Genomic DNA, 20,508 nt, shown 5'->3' on the forward strand with positions numbered 1-20,508 from the left:
TCCCCTCCCTATCTGTTACTGCCTCTTTTACAGTTTTTATCTCGAGCACACGGAGACAAATGTGTTTTTTTTTAACTTCCTGCAGACTGCAGCAAGAAGTTCAGGGTGTCTCTGGGCAGTGATGCATCGCCACAGAAAGCCACCCAGCTCCATCCACTCTTCATTCCCATAGGTCATTGCGCACACATCTATATAATACACACACACACACACACATTTGAATTTCAAATAGAAACACAGGGACACCAAATATAGATGAATGTGTTTATCTGCACAGAGCCCAAGAAATGCCTGGTGTGCCTGAAGCATACTAACTGACAGTGATGCTGTGTGTTTTTTTTTATATAGGTTACTACATCCTGGTATACCTGCAGGGTTATTTCCTCCACTGTATCAACACCAGGCAGCAGGAGATGCTCTGTCACTCCCTCTTTCTCTCTGGTAAGGCAAGTTTTGTCGAAAGAAATAGTGCCTGTGCTAAGCAGTGGCAGAAGTAACATTTTTTTCTTTCTTTCCCCTCTGTAATATATTCTTGTTTATTTCTCACATGACTTTTAAACGAGGAAGCTGCCTTATCTGTCAATAAGACGTGCGCCTCAAAATAAGATGATTTAACTCTGTGTCTATGCCTTGTTCTCTGTCTGTCTGACTCCACAACATGCAGGTCGTGATGTGAACCTGGGCCTGCAGTGTCAGTCAGCCAACATCACAGTTTTGCATGCAGAGGATGAGTCCAGCGCTTGTCTGCTGGACCAGGCCACCGGCAGGATTCACAGTGCCGAGCTCAGCCCCGCCTACCTGCTGAAGATCCTGCGTTCAGACACAAATTCTAGGTGGGCATGACTCAAAACTTAGAAGAGGAAGAGGAGTGCATAGGAGAAGATATAGGCAGGAAGGTAGCAGACAGGCTTTTGTGTGTGTACACCTGCAGTGTCTTTCTGAAATAAATTTAGCATTTACTTGAACTTTCGCCAGGAGTCACCTCCTAGCTCGATAAAGATGCAGCAATGGCTCTTTTCCCTTTTTGTTTAGTGGACAATTTTTCATTCTGTTCACTTTTGAAACTTAAATCCACTTTTTTAACAGCATGCATACATCACATTGTAGTACCTGACTGCTGGCTCTCTGCCTGTGTGTTTGTATATGCTTTTTTCTATATTATGGTGTATTTATTATATGTCACCTGCATTCAAGGTGTCCCAGCAGTAAGGCTGACCCTCAGCGCCTGGCTGCCCTCCACTGCCTGCTGGTTTACATGGGAACTGACCTAAACCTGGAGCTAAAGGTGCGGATGCACATAGAATAATTGAGTTTAGTTTAGTTTAGCTCTGCAGAACATCATCTTTGTTTTCCAGCACATTTAAAACAAAATGACTGTCTTTTTGTAGAACATAAGTTCAGGAGGAGAATAGTCATTGATTTTTATTGGGTCTTAAACAAACTTACAAGATCAATAAGTTCTCCTTGAAGTGGAGAACGCACAAAAAAGACAAGATAAATAGGCAACAAAGTGGAGAATGCAGCTGTTTGAATAAGTAAACATTCAAGGTCAGTGTTAGGCAATTTCCCTAAAGAACTAAAGATGTACAACTGAGAAGAAGTGAGTAGATAAATGTAGGAAAAGGCGCTCTTTCTGCACTTTGGTGTAAATGCGGTAGGTGTCAACCTTGAGTTGGAAGCCGGTTAGCCAGAGGGAAGAAGACAGAGAGAAAGACAGAAAAGATGGGATGCTGTAATGAAATGGGAGAGAAGAGAAGAGAAGTGGGCAGAGATCAAACAGAGTTAAAGACAGAGAGAAAGGGAGAAAGTGTTTTGTTTTGGCACGGTGCTGTGACTCAGACTGTATCAGTGTTACTACTAAATTAAGATGTTCTAGATTGTCATAAATTCTTTCTTTAGAGGTTAAATGAGTCGCCAGCTTCATTAGTGCAAGCTATCAGTGGGAAATTGGACACCATACAGAACTTTTATATCCTTTGTAGACTCTGCACCAGTGTAGTCGAGGCTTTGATAAAGTGGCATAAAATGTTCATAGAGTTTGAAACTTTAATACTGGGAATACTGTCATGAATCGCTGTGTGGCAGGCAAGCAGGAGTGGTGGACCCAAAATGCAGAACTCAGACACGGGAGTGAAACTTAAGGCGCAGCTTTATTGCTGGGAAAAACCTCGTACAAACTAAACTCACCAAAAGAAAACCAAAAGTCAGAACAGAGGAACCAAGGACTGAAACACTGGAAAGAAACACTAAACTGGAGCAGGAGACCAAACACTAGGGACATAGAAGCAGAACACACAGCTAGTTGAGGGTACGACGCGACACTGACACAGAGAAACACAGGGCTTAAATACACAGACGGCAGTAATCAAGGGATGAGAGACAGAAGGGGAACACACCTGGGAGAAATCACAGCTGACGAGACAGGGGAAACGTAACTGAGCACACTCACATATGACACAAACCTTCACAATAAAACAGGAAACTCAGACACATGGAACCAGGCAAGACATTGAACTAAACAGACAGATTCACAAACAGATGGGGTGACACCATAGACAGAGACAGACTCAAAGGCAGACCAAATATAACACACAGAACTCAAACAATAATAATCATCATCATCATAAACTAGAAAATGATAACTAAAAGCGCTGGGTCACCGACCCAGGACCATGACAGTACCCCCCCCTCAAGGGCGGGCTCCAGACCGCCCAACAGAAGCACAAAAAACAGCCAAAAACAGAAAACAACCCCACCAGGGTGGGCGGCGGGGGACCAGGAAGGAGGGACAGAGCCCAGAAAGACCCAGAAGGTCAAGTTCAGGGGGCCGACCCGGAGGCCGACAGCGCAGGAGGCCAAAACGGTTCAGTTCCGGGGGCCGACCGTGTGGACGGCAACTGCGACGACGGGCAAACAGTTCCGGGGGCCGGCCATGCGGAAGGCAACGGCGGAGACGTGGAAACAGTTCAGGAGGCCGGCCGTGCGCAAGGCAACGGCGGCGACGTGGAAACAGTTCAGGAGGCCGGCCGTGCGCAAGGCAACGGCGGCGGCGAAGGAGACAACGGAGCAGTTCAGGGGGCCGACCGCGCGGAAGGCGGCGGCGGCGCCGAAGGAGACGACGGAGCAGTTCAGGGGGCCGACCGCGCGGAAGGCGGCGGCGGCCCTCCAGTCCCAGGCGTGCTGGCCATGGCCTGGTGGGCACAGGACCAGTCGAGGCAGGACCAGACGAGGCGGGACCAGACGAGGCGGGACCAGACGAGGCGGGACCAGACGAGGCGGAAGCGGAGGCTGGACATGACGAGGCGGAAGCGGAGGCTGGGGATGACGAGGATGCAGAGGCTGGACCAGACGGGGATGACGAGGATGCAGAGGCTGGACCAGACGGGGATGACGAGGATGCAGAGGCTGGACCAGACGGGGATGACGAGGATGCAGAGGCTGGACCAGACGGGGATGACGAGGATGCAGAGGCTGGACCAGACGGGGATGACGAGGATGCAGAGGCTGGACCAGGCAAAGCAGCTGATGAGGAAGCTGAAGCTGGACCAGGCAAAGCAGCTGATGAGGAAGCTGAAGCTGAAGCTGGACCAGGCAAAGCAGCTGATGAGGAAGCTGAAGCAGAAGCTGGACCAGGCGAGGATGATGAGGATGCTGGAGCCGGACCAGGCGATGAGTATGCTGGAGCCGGACCAGGCGACGAGGATGAAGACACGGAGGCTGGACCAGGCGAGGATGAAGACACGGAGGCTGGACCAGACGAGGATGAAGACACGGAGGCTGGACCAGGCGAGGATGAAGACACGGAGGCTGGACCAGGCGAGGATGAAGACACGGAGGCTGGACCAGGTGAAGCGGATGAAGCCGAAGCATGCGCTGGACCAGGCGACGCTGAGGATGCTGAATCCGGACCAGGCGACGGCGTGGAGGATGCAGCAGAGGCCGGGCCAGGCAACGGCGTGGAGGATGCAGACGGAGGCGCTGCAGCAGGTGGCGGCATGGATGAAACCGCTGCTGCAAGCGTGGATGAGGCTGCTGGTGGAGCAGCTGGAGGCTGGCAGGAACGCAACAGAACCAGCAGGCGCGGAGGCCTCTGGCAGGAACGCAACAGAACCAGCAGGCGCGGAGGCCTCTGGCAGGAACGCAACAGAACCAGCAGGCGCGGAGGCCTCTGGCAGGAACGCAACAGAACCAGCAGGCGCGGAGGCCTCTGGCAGGAACGCAACAGAACCAGCAGGCGCGGGGGCCTCTGGCAGGAACGCAACAGGACCAGCAGGCACACGGGCCTCTGGCAGGAACGCAACAGGACCAGCAGGCGCGGAGGCCTCTGGCAGGAACGCAACAGAACCAGCAGGCGCGGAGGCCTCTGGCAGGGACAGAACAGGACCAGCAGGCACACGGGCCTCTGGCAAACACATGGCAGACTGCAGCTGCACAGAGCATTGAGTCTGCTCAGGCAGCAACGGCCGGGTGCGGTCCTCAGCTGGCTTCTTAACCGCCAGGGGTCCAGAGTCTGCTGGGGGCTGAAACCCAGCCTCTGGGGAGGCCCTGGAGTGAATCTCAGTCTCAGAACTGGCCAGCTTTTGAGGACTGATAACAATATTGTTTGGTTTGTCTCTCTGATTAGGATTCAAGGTTGTGGAACAGTTCTGTAAGGGTTGGATAGACATAGCTTGCTGTACCGGAGGTGTAGGTGAAGATGATGGCTGTATAGGTGGCTGAGCTGAGGGCAACTGAAGAAAAGGTCGGGAAAATGATGGTTGTGAAGTTTGAAACCGAGCTGACGATAAGGCTGATGATTCCTCTACCAACTGAGCTATTGACTGGGCTAAGGATTGAAATAAGGTTTGTAGTAAGTCAGGCTGTGGATGTGACTGTGCTATGGGAAGCGAGGCTGAATGTGGTGGAGGTGGCGACTGAGCTTCGGGCCGGGCGGCTAACAGAGCTTCGGGCCGGGCGGCTAACTGAGCTTCGGGCCGGGCGGCTAACTGAGCTTCGGGCCGGGCGGCTAACTGAGCTTCGGGCCGGGCGGCTAACTAAGCTTCGGGCCGGGCGGCTAACTGAGCTTGGGGCGAAAATGGTGGTGGTGGAGTTGGTGTCTGGGCTACAGGCGGCTTCTGAGCAGGAAACACAGGACACTGAGCTACAGGTGGCTGCTGAGCAGGGGACTGAGCTGAAAGCGGACGGGCAGCTGACTGAATAAACATAGCTCCAGAATAAACAGTTCCAGATGAAACAGTCTTAACTCCTGGGTCCGAAGGAGCATCAGAAGCACAGTCTTTTGAACCAAAGTGGAAACGATCGCTCTCAAAATGAATACTGTCATTTTCTGGAACAGGAGGAACAGAAGATCTAGAGTTCATGAAGCTGACGTTAGCGGCCTTGGGGGAAACGGTACGTTTATCCCTCGACACAGAAGGCGAATGTAGGGGGACTTTGTCACTCACCCTAGGCGGTTGGTCGAGAAGAGTCCCAGGCTCCTGCCGGAGCCGTGAGTGCTGGCGGCACGTTCGCCGCTTCCAAGTAGAAGAGGAAGCAGCACTGGCAGAATGTGACAAGGAATGGCTCGGCTGTGGCTGCTCCTGCTGTGAGGTGGAAACGCTGGGTGAGTCGGGCGGCACGATAATAATCCCTAACATCTTGTAAAAGGCTTGTGCAGGCGTGAGCTGATTGCTTGCAGGCTCGTAGTAATCCTCCCGGGACCGGCTGGAGCGTTTTCTGCGAGACCTGGGCGTCCGCGGGGAGGAAGCAGGTGAGTGGACCGAAGGGTAAACAGCTAGTGAGGAACGGCAGCACGGAGGCCCTCCAAGCGCTAGCCGAGTCCCGTCAAAACGGGAGCTGCGCTTCCACGGTGAGTCCGCTGGATCCATTACTGGTCGCGTCGTTCTGTCATGAATCGCTGTGTGGCAGGCAAGCAGGAGTGGTGGACCCAAAATGCAGAACTCAGACACGGGAGTGAAACTTAAGGCGCAGCTTTATTGCTGGGAAAAACCTCGTACAAACTAAACTCACCAAAAGAAAACCAAAAGTCAGAACAGAGGAACCAAGGACTGAAACACTGGAAAGAAACACTAAACTGGAGCAGGAGACCAAACACTAGGGACATAGAAGCAGAACACACAGCTAGTTGAGGGTACGACGCGACACTGACACAGAGAAACACAGGGCTTAAATACACAGACGGCAGTAATCAAGGGATGAGAGACAGAAGGGGAACACACCTGGGAGAAATCACAGCTGACGAGACAGGGGAAACGTAACTGAGCACACTCACATATGACACAAACCTTCACAATAAAACAGGAAACTCAGACACATGGAACCAGGCAAGACATTGAACTAAACAGACAGATTCACAAACAGATGGGGTGACACCATAGACAGAGACAGACTCAAAGGCAGACCAAATATAACACACAGAACTCAAACAATAATAATCATCATCATCATAAACTAGAAAATGATAACTAAAAGCGCTGGGTCACCGACCCAGGACCATGACAAATACTACATAAATGAAGTTACTCTGTTTCTAACTTGTCTTCTGACTTTACTTCAGCTCTGACTTATGCTACAGGGCGAGGGTCTTTATACATCAAAGCAAGATCATACAAAAAATTATTATCTGTGATTACAGCTGTCACCAGCTATTACCAAACACAGTACCCAGCTGACATCAGGATGCTCACAAATGTAAAATGCTGAAGTGCTTCCCTCTTCAGCATAGGGCGTGTTAATGAAACTATGTTGTGTTAGCTAATTATTGTGGAAAGTGGCCATCGCAGTTTAGTGGTAATTAAAATGAGTTCAGAATTTGCAAATTCATATCATAAATCTCGACGCATTGCTCTCTCCTAGCTGCGTTTATAAGTTAAAAGAATTGGTATGGCTAATACTGGCCCCTGTGTTTACTTGGCATGGAATAGACACTAAAATTTGCAGTATTGCACACCGCTACCACTAACGTCCTAGCATTTGTTAATTAGCCCTTATTATGTCTACTGACCTTTTGGCCTCTTCTTATAACAGTGCCACAGGTTTTGGAGCTATAAAAAACATCAGAAGTATGCTTAGCTAATTTGCGTTCTTCCTCTGAATTACCTGAGGAGCTATTTATCAGTTCACCTTACTTAAGTTGTTAGCTAACACTGCCTAGCTTGGTTAGCATGGTGCATTAACACACCATATGGGTGTTTTACAGAGCTAGAGGTACTTGCTAATGATTACTAGCATACAGATAAAATATTAGAATCTACCTCACAAAAAAACAAACTCGCTGTTACAGTGAACTACAAGGCATATTTTTTTACCAGACATTTGTATTAAATATATACTCTAGAAGGCCCAGTTCAGAGACTTAATACCAGAGAATTAGCAGAGGTGACACCTAAGCAGACAATTAACAGCTTCTTGTGAGGGCTGTGACCTCAATAGTACATTTTGTATCTTAATAAACTTTAAATCACACTTTAAACATGTTTATTTCTTTTGTAAATTTGAGCATTTTAAAATGGGAGGTTACAACTTTAGACTAATTTTTAGTCCAGGAGGTTGCAGCTTTTTTAAGTAATCAGCTAACGAGCGATGAGAAGCCAGGACAAGACAGGTGTTTGGTTACTTTTAAAATGACTTTTGAAGCTAACGACCTCTCTGCTAACTTCCGGTATCACTCCCATCAATTAACTGTTCACAAATGTTGAACCATTCCTTTAGGGGATAGGAGAAAATTACCTGTCACTTTTTGAGGTCACTGTTGAAATATACATGAACAGCAGAACTAGAAACTAATCTTTTACTGGTATCGTCTCCTTGTGTTTTTATCATGTCTCTAGGTTATTGAATGGCTGTGTGACAACGTGAACACCTTTGAATCTTTTGATCAGATCCAGGAGTTTATTTTAGGTCAGTGGCAGCTGGAGAATGAGTACACAGTTCTCCTGAGTATCACTTCTCCTTTCTTTGGGAGTCTCACTGCTCTCTTACCTTTTTATGTGTCTTTCTGTTTGTGACTGTAGATTGTTTGCATCTTATCTGCACTAAGATGAATGGTTTCATCAGTTTTGTTTGGCTTTGGTGCCAGTGGCGCCACACGCAGATATGTAGAGTTTGAAAATAGTTTTGACTTCTCTGAAACCTCACAGACACATAGTTTGCACAGACTACTGCAAATATGGTTAAGTCCAAGCTGACTAACAACATATTTGGCATTCCCTGTAAAGAAATCCTTGGAATAGTATGTGATGATATTTTCATATTTAAAACATCACCCAGAGAGTCAACGACTGCCTTGGATTGTAAGCAGCTGGCTGCATACATTTGCATTTAATTGGCACTGCAATAACTATTTCACCTTGCTGTTGTATTAAGAAATAATATTAACTTAGGTGTTATCATATAGTATAGGAAGACAATAATTGTGACCTAATAAAGGATACATTAGTACATTGTCATCACTCATATATCCTATTGATAGGGGTGAGGCATGGGCTGAAGTGCCTCATTTACCTTCTAACTATGCCTAGATAAAACACTCTACATGTTTAAAAGCGAGTTTGTCTGTTCTGTCTCTGATGGCCTGTCTGTCTGCCTCTCACACACAGCCTCGTTGTACAGAATAAGCTACGAGAAGGCTCTCAGCTTGGATAAAATCCTGCCTTACTCCTCTGTATTCGACAAGAAGGTACCACACATATATACATAACTTTGTACAAGCAATACCTTGACATTTGCAATTGAAAGTGGCAACTCAATGTACAGTACTATACAAAATCTTCAGCACCCCCTACCCCTCTGCAAATTTCTTTGTATTGTGGTATTTATTGAAACGTCAACATAGATGGAAAAGGTAAAAACACAGTTTGTACAAATCTAACAAGCTTGAAAGTCAACATCAACACAGCCTGAACTCTCTTGGGCAAGCTTTCTTGTATTTTCTTTAATTAGTCCTCAGGAATAGTTCTCCAGGCTTCGTAAAGGAAATTCAAAGCTCTTCTTTGATGTTTGCTACCTTTTGTTTGGTTCTCTGCAAGTCAAGATGATCCACACTACTTCAGTAATGCTGAGGTCTGGGCTCTGGTGAGGCCGATCCATGACTGATAGTGTTCCATAGTGTGTGATTGTGGGTTTTTTTTACCCAGGTATTACATTATTTACTGTATTGGCAGTGTGTTTGGGATCATTGCAATGCTGAAATATGATGGAGTTGGCAATCAGACGTTTTCTAGGTATTGCATGGTGGATCAAAATGATGATGGTACATTGTGTTCATCATTCCATCAGTTTTGACATGATACCTGACACCTCTGGCCTCAAACCATAACAGAGCTTCCACTGTGTTTCACAGATGATCATAGACACTCCCTGTTGTACCTCTCTCCTGACCTTCTCTGTACATACTGATAAAGATTTGGGAAAGAAATGATTCAGTTTTATTTACACATCTGTTTCCACTGCATTTCTAATCTACACTGCTTTCTCCACTGATTGTGTAATTTGGCATACCTCAGCCTTTTCTCCTTGTTTTCGTTTCTTAAGAATGGCTTCTTGTCAGCTGAGATCATTTCTGTTGAGGTTTCAGCAAACAGTAGATGGATCCACTGAAGGGCCAGACCTCTTTGGATCTTTGGATCTCACTGGAACCGTGTAACGTCTCGGGTGACATAGGATGGAGTTCTTAAGGACATGATTTTCAGATACTATCTACTGCCGTTGTCTGGTTTCCTGAACTTTTTTAGGACACAAAAAAACCCACTTCTCTGAAAATGATGGACTGAAAATCAGTGAAAATGCACCTAATGTCCAAAGAAGATCACTCTTTTAAAAATTCCAAGCAGGCCTGGCCCCTTGGAAGCAAAATATAAATAACTGACCGGCCACAAGACTTTTGCACAGTACTGTTAGTATTGATTTAAATGCAGTGGACGCACTTGCTTTTGAGCCATAGACTTTTTTTGTATTTGTGCTCTAGGAGGTGCCAGAATGTTTGCTGAAGGTTCCTGGTGTGTTTTGTACCACAGAGATTCAAACTGAATCTACCTTCAAAGGGAAGGTAATAACACATTTCTCACACTTGAAGTCCTGGAGTTATTTTGAAACAACATGACATTGAGCAGCACAGTTTTGTTTTGAGAAACATTTAATAAAACTAAACTAAAAGCGATTAAATTGAGAGATTGTGTGTTGCATTAAATATTACCCATACAAATACAAATCACTGAAATTAATGCAGATGTCCATAATACATTTATATGTAAAACAGCGTGCACCGCTCCGATGTAATTATCCTCGATTGTTTTGCCCTTGCTTTGTCGCTGTTGCGGTGCCGCTTGCTTCTGTGTACATCTGTGAGCAGGCCAGGAGTCTCCAGGGCTTCTGGTCAGAGCTGCAGTGGAACACAGAGAGGACAAAATATCTCGATGCCGATCCCAACCCCCGATACAGAACCTCACACATGCAGGCCGACTGGGACAAAATGGTGAGTGTGGGTGTATGTGCATGCCAAAACATCCCATGTACTGATTGACCGTTAATCACCCATGTATCCGCATGTACATGAAATGCATCTGATCTCTGGTAACTGTTCAAACATGATCTTTGATGTGTGGGTGTGAATGCATGTGAGAAAATGTGCACGTCCTTGTCAAAATACCGGTGGGGTATTTTGTGAAACAATGGAAGCGTATTTTCAGCGTCTCTCATGATGGGTGTTTGTTTCAGAGGTCCGAGAGGAGACCCTCCAGCCAGATGAATCACATAGAGGAGAACACAAAGAAGTAGGTCTGCCTCCCACATGAGATTTGTTAAGAAATATGCTGCAGACTTACAGTCCTGAAACGAGAGGAGGGGGGCACCTCTGCATTATGTTCCAGTGTTTTTAACAATGAGTTCTGAAATTAGGCACATTTATCTCTAATGAGGTGCTCCCAGGTCAACATTTTACAGTGGTTTCATTGTAATGAATGTTTTCAAGCACTGTGCCCTTAGTTTTCACAAGCATAGGCTGATTGGCCTGATGGGGTAGCTGTGATTGGTTGTTAAAATCGAGTTTGAAATTGTCTCAAATTACAGCACTTGTCACAATAGCTACAAAAACTGGCACACAGCTCCAGGTTATTGCCAAAAAAAACAAAAAAAACTTGAAATGCGCTCATCTTTCAAGGATGTGGCTGGTATAATTGCTTATTCGACCTGAACAAACAATGTTTATTTAGGTCCCTATCAATGCTCAGTGCCAGTTAGCTCTAAGCCCACTTGTTCCAATCAAACACAACCTCTAAAGACTGCACTCTTATCAGATCTCTGGCCTAATTTATTAAAGACTTAATTTATAGTCCCACAAATGTGTCCCACTTAAATAGGACAAGCAGTCTGTGCTAAGCCTTTGCCGCCAGAGTTGTGCTCTCACCCAGCATCTTTTTCCATGACAAGATCCCTGCATCGACAACCCGTTGTTTTAACATTAGACTATGAAAGCAGATAACTTGCCTGTAAAACTCCTAAGTACCTCACTGATCTACTCACTTAGCATTAACATATGGGAAAGCTTAAGTCTTCCTTTGTTTAGAAAGGTACAACAAACATTGGACTTCCAACTTCTGGAATACTTTGCCAGATAATGAAAACCTTCCTGTTTTATGATGCATGCATGGTTGACACTGAGTAAAATGTAACTAAAAACAGGATGCAATGATATATTCACTTTCAAAGTTAAAGCGTTAAAAAAAAAAACACAAAAGTTGGCAGAACATCCTAACTTAGCTTATCGTTTTTAGAGGATGTGTCTATTTGGGGGTTAGGCTGTTGATATACAAGCTGGTGCAAAATTTACACTCAGCTTTTTGGCTCTTGTGTTTTAACAAAATCCAACCGCACTGTTGACTTTGTTACACAGACTCAATTAGTCTATTCTGTTTTTCCTACTGCCAGAACTCATGAATCAGTTCAGAGGGTTACTGATGTGGTGCTTTGCTCTGTGTGAAAGTAACACCAGTAATAGTGTGATCGATACGGTTCTGAGACAGCTGTAGAAAACATTTAGTTCACCAATCATAATGTCCACTCTTTTACTAATCAACCTCTCTTTGAACTTCAAGCTTCGAACTTCAAGCACACAGCATCCAAGCTTTATAGTTATTTTTGGCACAAATGTAACCACTTAGCAGGAATAAAAGAAGTCTGCATAGCCAGAAAGTGAAATCATAACTACAGCCCTTTACCATTTGATGATGACTGAAAGTGGACACATACCTGCATGCACCATAGTTTAAAAGCCTGCTCTGTTTGTTTCAGAGAGCCAACCAAACACCTTTTTGGTTTATAATTAGCTTCCCCCAGGCAAAACTCTGGAACCTGCTTACAAACTTTTTGCTTTCATAGTTTTTGCTGCACACTGCAGCAAATGTAGAATTATACTCCCTCCTCAGCTTACAGCATAAAATGTAAGACTCTTATTATAATGCTGGCTTGAGGGATTGTTTTCACAAAAAGCTTTGCTTCTTATTTTGTAGAGTTCTATCAATGGTGGACACCTGGAGTCTTGGTAAGATGGCATAAGCACACTGATGTCGCACACAGACCCACAACATACACAAGTACACAGACATACTGCAGCATGGACATAATAAATACTCAAACATAGACTTATAATGTAACTCTATACTGTGTGTGAGTATATTTGGGCTTGTGTATTCTTATGAGGCTCTATTCACGCTCACTGGAGTGTGTGGCTAAACAAAACTACCTCACTAATTTATCTTGGAATGAGACAGAGACGAAGGAGGCAGAAAAGCAAAGAAAGAAAGAAAAAGAAAAGCCAAGAGAAAGAATGCTATACATGATTACATAACACTGAGGAGCTTGGTACTTGCATATCCCGCTTTCTCCCTTATTTTCTTTCCCTTGTCACGTGTCTCTCATATGCAGTATGACGCACGTAGCTCCAGTGCAGCTGTTACCTGTCAGACACAACACAGGACGTTCTCCACACAAAAACACACACACGGATAATATACCCACATCCTCCCTCAGATTGATTTTTAAAACACACATATGATTGTGTTCCTGTTTTAACGTGTAAATAATAGCATACTTGTAAGAAGCTAATTTCACTGTAAATAGTTTATGATTTGGTATTTTATTAAATCTGTTATGTGGGCGATCATGACTGCTGGATTTTGTTGCATTGATAGAAGACGTTTTAAACTTTTTTTTAAATTTTATTGCATTGAATTAGTGATGCAGATTTATGTGCACAGATACTATTCTCCAGTTTACCTCTCTTTATCTGATTCAAGGCAAGGCAAGTTTATTTATATAGCACAATTCAACAACAAGGTGATTCAAAGTGCTTTACAGAGACATTAAAAAGAAATAAAAAGCATGATTTAAAATTGATTTAAAAAAAACAGTAGATAAAATCAGTAGTTAAAATGTTAGTTTTGAAATTTAAGCTTAAAAGTGTGGATTTGGTGCTTTATTTAAATGCAGCTGAGAACAGGTGAGTCTTCAACCTGGATTTAAATAAACTGAGTGTTTCAGCTGATCTGAGGCTTTCTGGGAGTTTGTTCCAGATATATGGAGCATAAAAGCTGAATGTAGCTTCTCCGTGTTTGGTTCTGACTCTGGGAACTGATAAAAGACCGGATCCAGATGACCTGAGGGATCTGGAAGGTTCATACTGGGTCAGGAGGTCACTGATGTATTTTGGTCCTAAACCATTCAGAGCTTTATAGACCAGCATCAGAACTTTAAAGTCTATCCTCTGACGGACAGGCAGCCAGTGTAAGGACCTCAGAGCTGGACTGATGTGGTCCACTTTTTTGGTCTTAGTGAGGACTCGAGCAGCAGAGTTCTGAATGAGCTGTAGTTGTCTGACTGATTTTTTAGGTAGACCTGTAAAGATGCTGTTACAGTAATCAAGCCTACTAAAGATGAATGCATGGACTAGTTTTACCACGTCCTGTTGAGACATCAGATCTTTTATCCTTGATATATTCTTGAGGTGATAGTAAGCTGATTTTGTTATTGTCTTAATGTGTTTTTCTAAGTTTAGGTCTGCATCCATCACTACACCCAAATTTCTCGCCTGGTTTGTGGTTTTTAGGTGTATAGATTGAAGTTCTCTGGTGACCTGTAATCGTTTTTCTTTGGCGCCAAAGACTATTACCTCAGTTTTGTTTTTGTTTAGCTGGAGAAAATTGTGGCACAACCAGTCATTAATTTCCTCAATGCATTTACCAAGAGCCTGTACAGGGCCTCGGTCTCCTGGTGACATTGTGATGTATATTTGTGTGTCATCTGCATAGCTGTGATAGTTTATTTTGTTGTTCTTTATAATCTGTGCCAGTGGGAGCATGTAAATGTTAAACAGAGGTGGTCCCAAGATGGAACCTTGGGGAACTCCACATGCGATACTTGTGTGCTCAGATGTGAAGTTACCTATTGATACAAAGTATTTCCTGTTTTCTAAGTATGTTTTGAACCAGTTTAGTACAGTTCCTGAACGACCTGCCCAGTTCTCCAGTCGTTTGAGTAATATGTTGTGGTCAACTGTGTCAAATGCTGCACTGAGATCCAGTAAAACTGAACTATTCATGCTAAAGTGTGGTTTAAGGGATGGCAGTATTGATCTGGCTGGACTCGTACAGTTTCCTTGTGAGCAGGGATGTCATGATATCAAATATTTATAGAAATTAAATACACACATATGATAATATGTGGCTCATTTTTCCAAGCTTTCTATCAGTATTAAAACATTATAATTTTAAAGAATTATTTTTGGCCAGGAGAGTCACGAAGTTAAAATTTAACACCATGTGGGTCGGGTTCTTTTTCATACAGGTCTAGGTGGATTTGGATTTTTTCCTTTAATAAATGAGATCATTTAAAATTGGCATTTTATATTTAATCAAGTTATATTAAAATTTGATGATCTCGAAGAAAATACAAAAGAATATATTGAGATCACTAACTGATGCAAAACCAAAGAGACTAAATTCAAACGACTCTTCACGAATTAATTTCCAGTGTCAGTATTGTTGATGATTATGTCAGCAGTATAGTTTATTATGGGACCCCATCTAAACCATCCACTTATTCAATTCAGGGTCACGGCCTACATGTAAAACAGCTGATTGCTTTGAACTGATAAAAGGCGTACATTGAACCTGGCAGCACAGTCTGCAGGTTTGCTGTGCATTGCAAGCACTTTTTTTTCACATCTGTAAAAAACATTTTTTGCTGTAACATCAAAAAGTTCACTTCTTGCATGTGTGAAAGGGATCAAAAGATGTGTGTATTTGTGTATGCACGCATGTAATAATTCATCTAAAGCTGCAGTGTGGTCCACTTTTGTGAGATTGACATGAAACAACTTCACCATGCCAAAATACTCTCGCACTCACACACACACACATGGCGGGACTGCAGCTTCGTAAACCCCAAAGGTTTGGGATTTATTTTTAAAGCAAAAAATGCTCAAAAAGAATCTATTAATATCTTATATTCAGCTTCTTTTTTTATTATAAATTTAAAAGCCATGAAGAAATCAGACTTTTTGGTTTCTTACATTTCTACTGATGGCTTGTTTAATGATGTTCCAGGACTCACATACGTGCCTACCTGCGCTTGATTAATTTGGCATCGCTTCAGCATCAAAGCTATCTTCAAACGCCCCTTTTATGCGCACACGTTTCACTATTGCCTGCTCTCTTCTAGATAAGAAGCTGGTGCCGCTTTTCCAGGAGGAGGATCATCAACAGAGGGCATTCATAGGCCTGGTGAGTGAGCGGTCAATAGCTGCATCTTCGCAGACATACAAATAAAGTGGACTTCATGTCCAGAAGTACGTTTGATGTATTTTTGCTGGGGAGTTTCAGTTACTACCAAAAAGAAGCTTAATGTTACTACGCAGACGGTGATATTTAACCCTCTCAGGCTCAAATTAAACTTTTTGTTGCTAATGCACAACCAAGTCCTGCAGTGGTACTTCTGAGTAAAAAAAACTCATAAAATATGTATGCGGGGTAATCAGGTTGTTAGTTTTTAACTGTTACAAATCTGCAACGCCTGCCTCGAGAGGGTTAAAAAAGTGTGTCTCTAAATTTGAGGAAACAGTTCGGGGAGATCCTTTTTCCTTGGTTTGTTCGTCATGATCTTTTAATGAGGTTTTAGGAGTGTATTTCTAAAATCAAATAAGACCACACTGTTACACCACCGCCATCAGGCTGAACCACTTATACAAGGGAGGAGTGATCCATGCTTTCCTGTTGTTTGCACTAAATCCTTGCAGAAGAACTTGAGGCTCATCAGATCAGAAAACATTTTTACAGTCATTGCCCAATTTTGGTGAGCCTGTGCAAATTATAACCTAAATTTCCCGTTCTTTGACGACAGTGGTGTGGTCTTCTGCTGCTGTAGCCCATCTGCTTCAAGGTTTGACTTGTTGTCCATTAAGATGTGCTCTTCTGCATGCCTTGATTACTTAATTGAGTTATTTATTTTGAGGTCAAAGCAGTCTGCCCATTCTTCTCTGACCTCTAGTATCTAGAGAACTGCTGCTTTTTTTTTTTTTTTGGACTTTTTCTGTAAACCCAAGAGATGGTCCCAGTAGGTCCATCTCTTGGGTTTACAGTGACTTTAAGTGACAGTGGGATTAGCCTCACACAGGCCAATCCCACTGTCACTTAAATGTTCAACTTCAGCAGCATCAACTGATTAGACATTTAGATTAACAAGAAATTCCACAGCTTTACCTAATTAAGTGGTCCATGAGTGTATATTTGCAGCAGAGGCTTAGTTGGTAAAGCATGTGTCAACAGTATCTGCATCTGATCTGTTCAGATGTGTAATAGATGTGTTATCCCCCTGCCAACACTAACTATACTGGTGTATAGTAAAAAACAAGTTGATTGTAAAATGCATGTGAAAGTCTCAGATTGTTTATTTTACAGCTTAACATCTCCTTGTAGTATTTTTTTTTCCTACACTGTAGGTTGACATACAGGCCACCAAAAATCTATAGTGAAATGCTGACAACCAATTATTGTCCTCCATAGTCATCTTTAAGGTGAAGTTCCCGTTCTGCTTCAGATGAGTCAACACTTTAAAAAAAGGGCCATCTTAAGGTCCCTGTCCTGCATTTTTTTCCCCCCACAGTACATCGTTTGATGGACAATTTCATATCGCCTAGTTTTCCCTGTGCTCAGCATAGTTTCCAAAGAGCAGATAGCTTCAATTTAATGGAGTTTTGTAGAGATGCAAGCAGTCTTTTAGCTATTCTTAGAATGACCCAGTCTTGCTATCTTCCTCTCTTTTGCCCTCCATCTCTTCTTCCATTTTCACATGTTTTAGCCCATCTCTTTCCTTTTCTTGCCATTCACTCTTTTCGTCTCTGCTCACCCCTTTCCTTTCCTTTCCTTTCCTTTCCTTTCCTTTCCTTTCCATGCTTAAATCAATTTCATAACATATTTGAGGGAAGCTTTCGAGGTGAACTCATTTTGACCCTGCTGAGTGCACTGCAAAGTATGCTTAAAACACACCAACTTTCGCTTGACGGCACTCACACACACTCACACACACTCACACACATACATGCACAGAAGTTAATTTGTGTATTTTTTTTGCATCCCAGACAGTTGACAAGCTTCGAGAACACCTCAGCAGACACCTTCCTCAACTGGGGAAGAAAAAGATTGACTCGCTGGTTGTCAGCTATGTAGCCAAACTGGTTAGTACACATTGTGTTTGTGTGTGTGTGTGTGTGTGTGTGTGCGTGTGTGTGTGTGTGAGAGAGAGAGAGAGAGAGAGAGGTCTAGGAGCTCTGTATATCCTTTTGGATCTATTTTTTTTTAAAAGATTTTTCACTTTTGTCCTTTTTTGGGGGATGTATCGTCACACTCCCAGCAAAGATTACACAGTGTATAAGTCAGAGAATTTTCACTATAACTAAATATTTGACTATCCATTTTAGAAAACCCCTCTAGAAGCTGTCAGGTCGCACTTACAGTCCTCTCAGCAGCCATCACTTCTCTCTAAAGACCCCTTTGCTAAATCCATAAATCCACTCTAAAAAAAAAGGGGGGGGGGGGGGGGTGACTAAATTTTTTCTCTGGTGTTTCTTTGTGCGCTGCAGACACCTGTTGATTTTTGGAGTTACATGAAACAACTGATGGGACTGTCTATTGTGTCTGATGTGTGTTTATAAAGACATTGAACCGTGTCAAGAGATCAGCGCTCAACAGGCACTGATGGAAAAACTGCTTTGAACTAGCTTTACAAAATACCGTTTACTTCCCACTGGAAGTAGCTGAAATGCTTCTAGTGTCACATTTGTCATTTTTAAATGTGACATGTCAGCAAAATACATCTGTCCATTGATTTCATTAGAAAAAGTACCAGCTTCAAAAAAGTTGTAGCAAGTATAGTAGTAAATATAGAATAGTAGGTACTTCTAACATTTAAGAAAGCCCAATTTAAATAGTAGTCTTTTATTATTAAAAAAGCATACTATTATACTTTTGTTTGGCAACCATAAGGCATGCTGATAAGCTGACATCAACTGAAAGTCAGATATTTTATTTTGAAAATCAGATTTTTGCAGGATGTGTTAATTTTGTAATGCTTCTTCTAAAACACCTTCTAAGCAGCAAATAAATAACTTGAGGCTTTTATTTTGAAAATGTCACGGCATTGAAAACAAACAAACAAAAAAATCACTATTTATTTATTATGTATTCTTTTTTATTCATTATTACTAAACTCCAGTGATCGCTCTCCTGGTATTCTGGGGGGAAAAAGGTAAATTCAGTAAAATCTCTAAAGTTTGGCATAACAAGAAGTTCCCATGGTCTTTTTCTTTGCAACCAGGAAATAAAAAAACTTAAATATAACTGATACTTCTGAAATGGCATGAACAACTTCTTTTGACATAATGGCAATAATCAGTATTACTGGGGAATTTATCCATGATGAAGTCGTCACTGTGAGCACTGAGCAAACCTGCGGGGGTAGCTGCTGGATAATTGCATTGCCTGGGTAAGCCTTCACAGCAGCTGGGATCACGATAGAAAAAATGAGCTTGTCAAAGTGAGCGCTATTAGAGTAGAAATGGGAAAAATAATTAGAACATAACATTTTATTTTATAACCCCAAATATATTTAATAAGTATTTTCAGCAGTTAAATGCACAAAATACAAAAAGACAGTAAAAATAACCAAATTAATTACTATACGAAGCCCAGTATTTTTTCTTATAATGGAGTATATATTCAATTTAACCATTTGATGTGTTTGTTTTTATGTTTTATTGTGAATAAAATCGTTGTTTAGAAGAGTTTTAGAAAATTTTCCCCGTTTTTATTGAGACTTGCTACACAAAGCACAAATAAAATTTTCATTAAAATGTACAGCTCGTGCAGATAGGATCTGCACATCCAAGTGGAAAGACTTTCTCAACCTGTGTTCAGTATCAAATAGAGGTTCTTGGCTCTGTAAAGTCAGTTTTTAGTATTCCTGGTGGGTGAGTCCCTTCACAGTTAGGAGCCCCTTGAAAGCAGACATACGGCATACATCAACACAACAGTGTTAAATCAGGCCAAGGGTAAGGCGGGAAGTGAATTGAAAGCAGGATGCATTATGTTTTGGGACATTACATTGTGGAATTGTAAATAACAGAGTATAAAAAAAAAAAAGAAATAAAAGAAGAAATCCTCTCTGTTCATCTGCTCACAGTAGGATCTGTCGATGGCTCAGCTTGGTATGGTGGGCTCCTGAGCTTTAACCTGCGCCTTTGGAATGAAAATGATTTTTTAAATAATAATTTCTTTTCTTTGGTTGCATGAAAGTGAACATTTGGATGACGGACTCATTTAAAAGATGCTTTTGACTTTAAGCTCACTAACTGACTCACATCAAGCTGACTCATGCTTGAAAAACTCAGGGTGGTACTACAAAACAGAACATCTCCCCTTCTTGTTGGTGCTTATTGAGACTAATGGTTACATTGACACAGGGGAAAAGTTGGCAATGAAAAAGATTACAGCTTTTAAGAGCTGGGGAACTTCTGTTATGATAGATTACAGCTCGGCAGTACATTATTGTCATAGTTATTTATTTCCTGTCCCCGTTGCCACAGACAACGGAGATGCATTCCTTTTTATAACACAGCCAATGTCAAGGCAAAGAACAACCACACTAATAGCCGAATATGAATTGCTAAAAAAAAAAGTATTGCAACTAATAGGCTGGAATATACTTACTATGCAGTAGAAAAGTTGCTCTCTACCCAAGGTTACTAAACTTTTTGCTAACAGGAGACCTACACGGGTAAATCCAGCTTCCTGTCTGGGCCGAGGTTCATTAAGACAAATTGGCGACTTTATAAATTGGAGCAGAAGGCCGCAGAGGGATAACTGTGTTTGTGTGTGTGCCTTTAAATCACTTGATTGCCTTTTGTTTGACCGTTTTCTCCACAAAGACGCTGCTCCTGCATCAGCAACGAGCTGCTTGAGCTTC

The 20,508-nt window shown here is 42.8% G+C and overlaps 1 protein-coding gene across 1 annotated transcript in view; it reads left to right on the forward strand.

The window, feature by feature from the left end:
- gsap (gamma-secretase activating protein) overlaps positions 1–20,508 on the forward strand; it is a 58,976-nt gene that overhangs the window by 9,544 nt on the left and 28,924 nt on the right. The window contains exons 14-25 of the mRNA XM_085375550.1: positions 86–172; positions 349–441; positions 665–833; positions 1,195–1,285; positions 7,830–7,899; positions 8,598–8,677; positions 9,965–10,045; positions 10,349–10,471; positions 10,714–10,769; positions 12,504–12,535; positions 15,712–15,773; positions 17,627–17,722. Coding sequence (XP_085231676.1) covers positions 86–172; positions 349–441; positions 665–833; positions 1,195–1,285; positions 7,830–7,899; positions 8,598–8,677; positions 9,965–10,045; positions 10,349–10,471; positions 10,714–10,769; positions 12,504–12,535; positions 15,712–15,773; positions 17,627–17,722 — 1,040 coding nt within the window. The remainder of the gene's footprint in view (positions 1–85; positions 173–348; positions 442–664; positions 834–1,194; positions 1,286–7,829; positions 7,900–8,597; positions 8,678–9,964; positions 10,046–10,348; positions 10,472–10,713; positions 10,770–12,503; positions 12,536–15,711; positions 15,774–17,626; positions 17,723–20,508) is intronic.

The sequence above is a fragment of the Diplotaxodon limnothrissa genome, linkage group LG17 (assembly GCF_057381915.1).
Source record: "Diplotaxodon limnothrissa isolate DT_005_m linkage group LG17, D_limnothrissa_male_GT1.1, whole genome shotgun sequence".
Classification (NCBI taxonomy): domain Eukaryota; kingdom Metazoa; phylum Chordata; class Actinopteri; order Cichliformes; family Cichlidae; genus Diplotaxodon; species Diplotaxodon limnothrissa.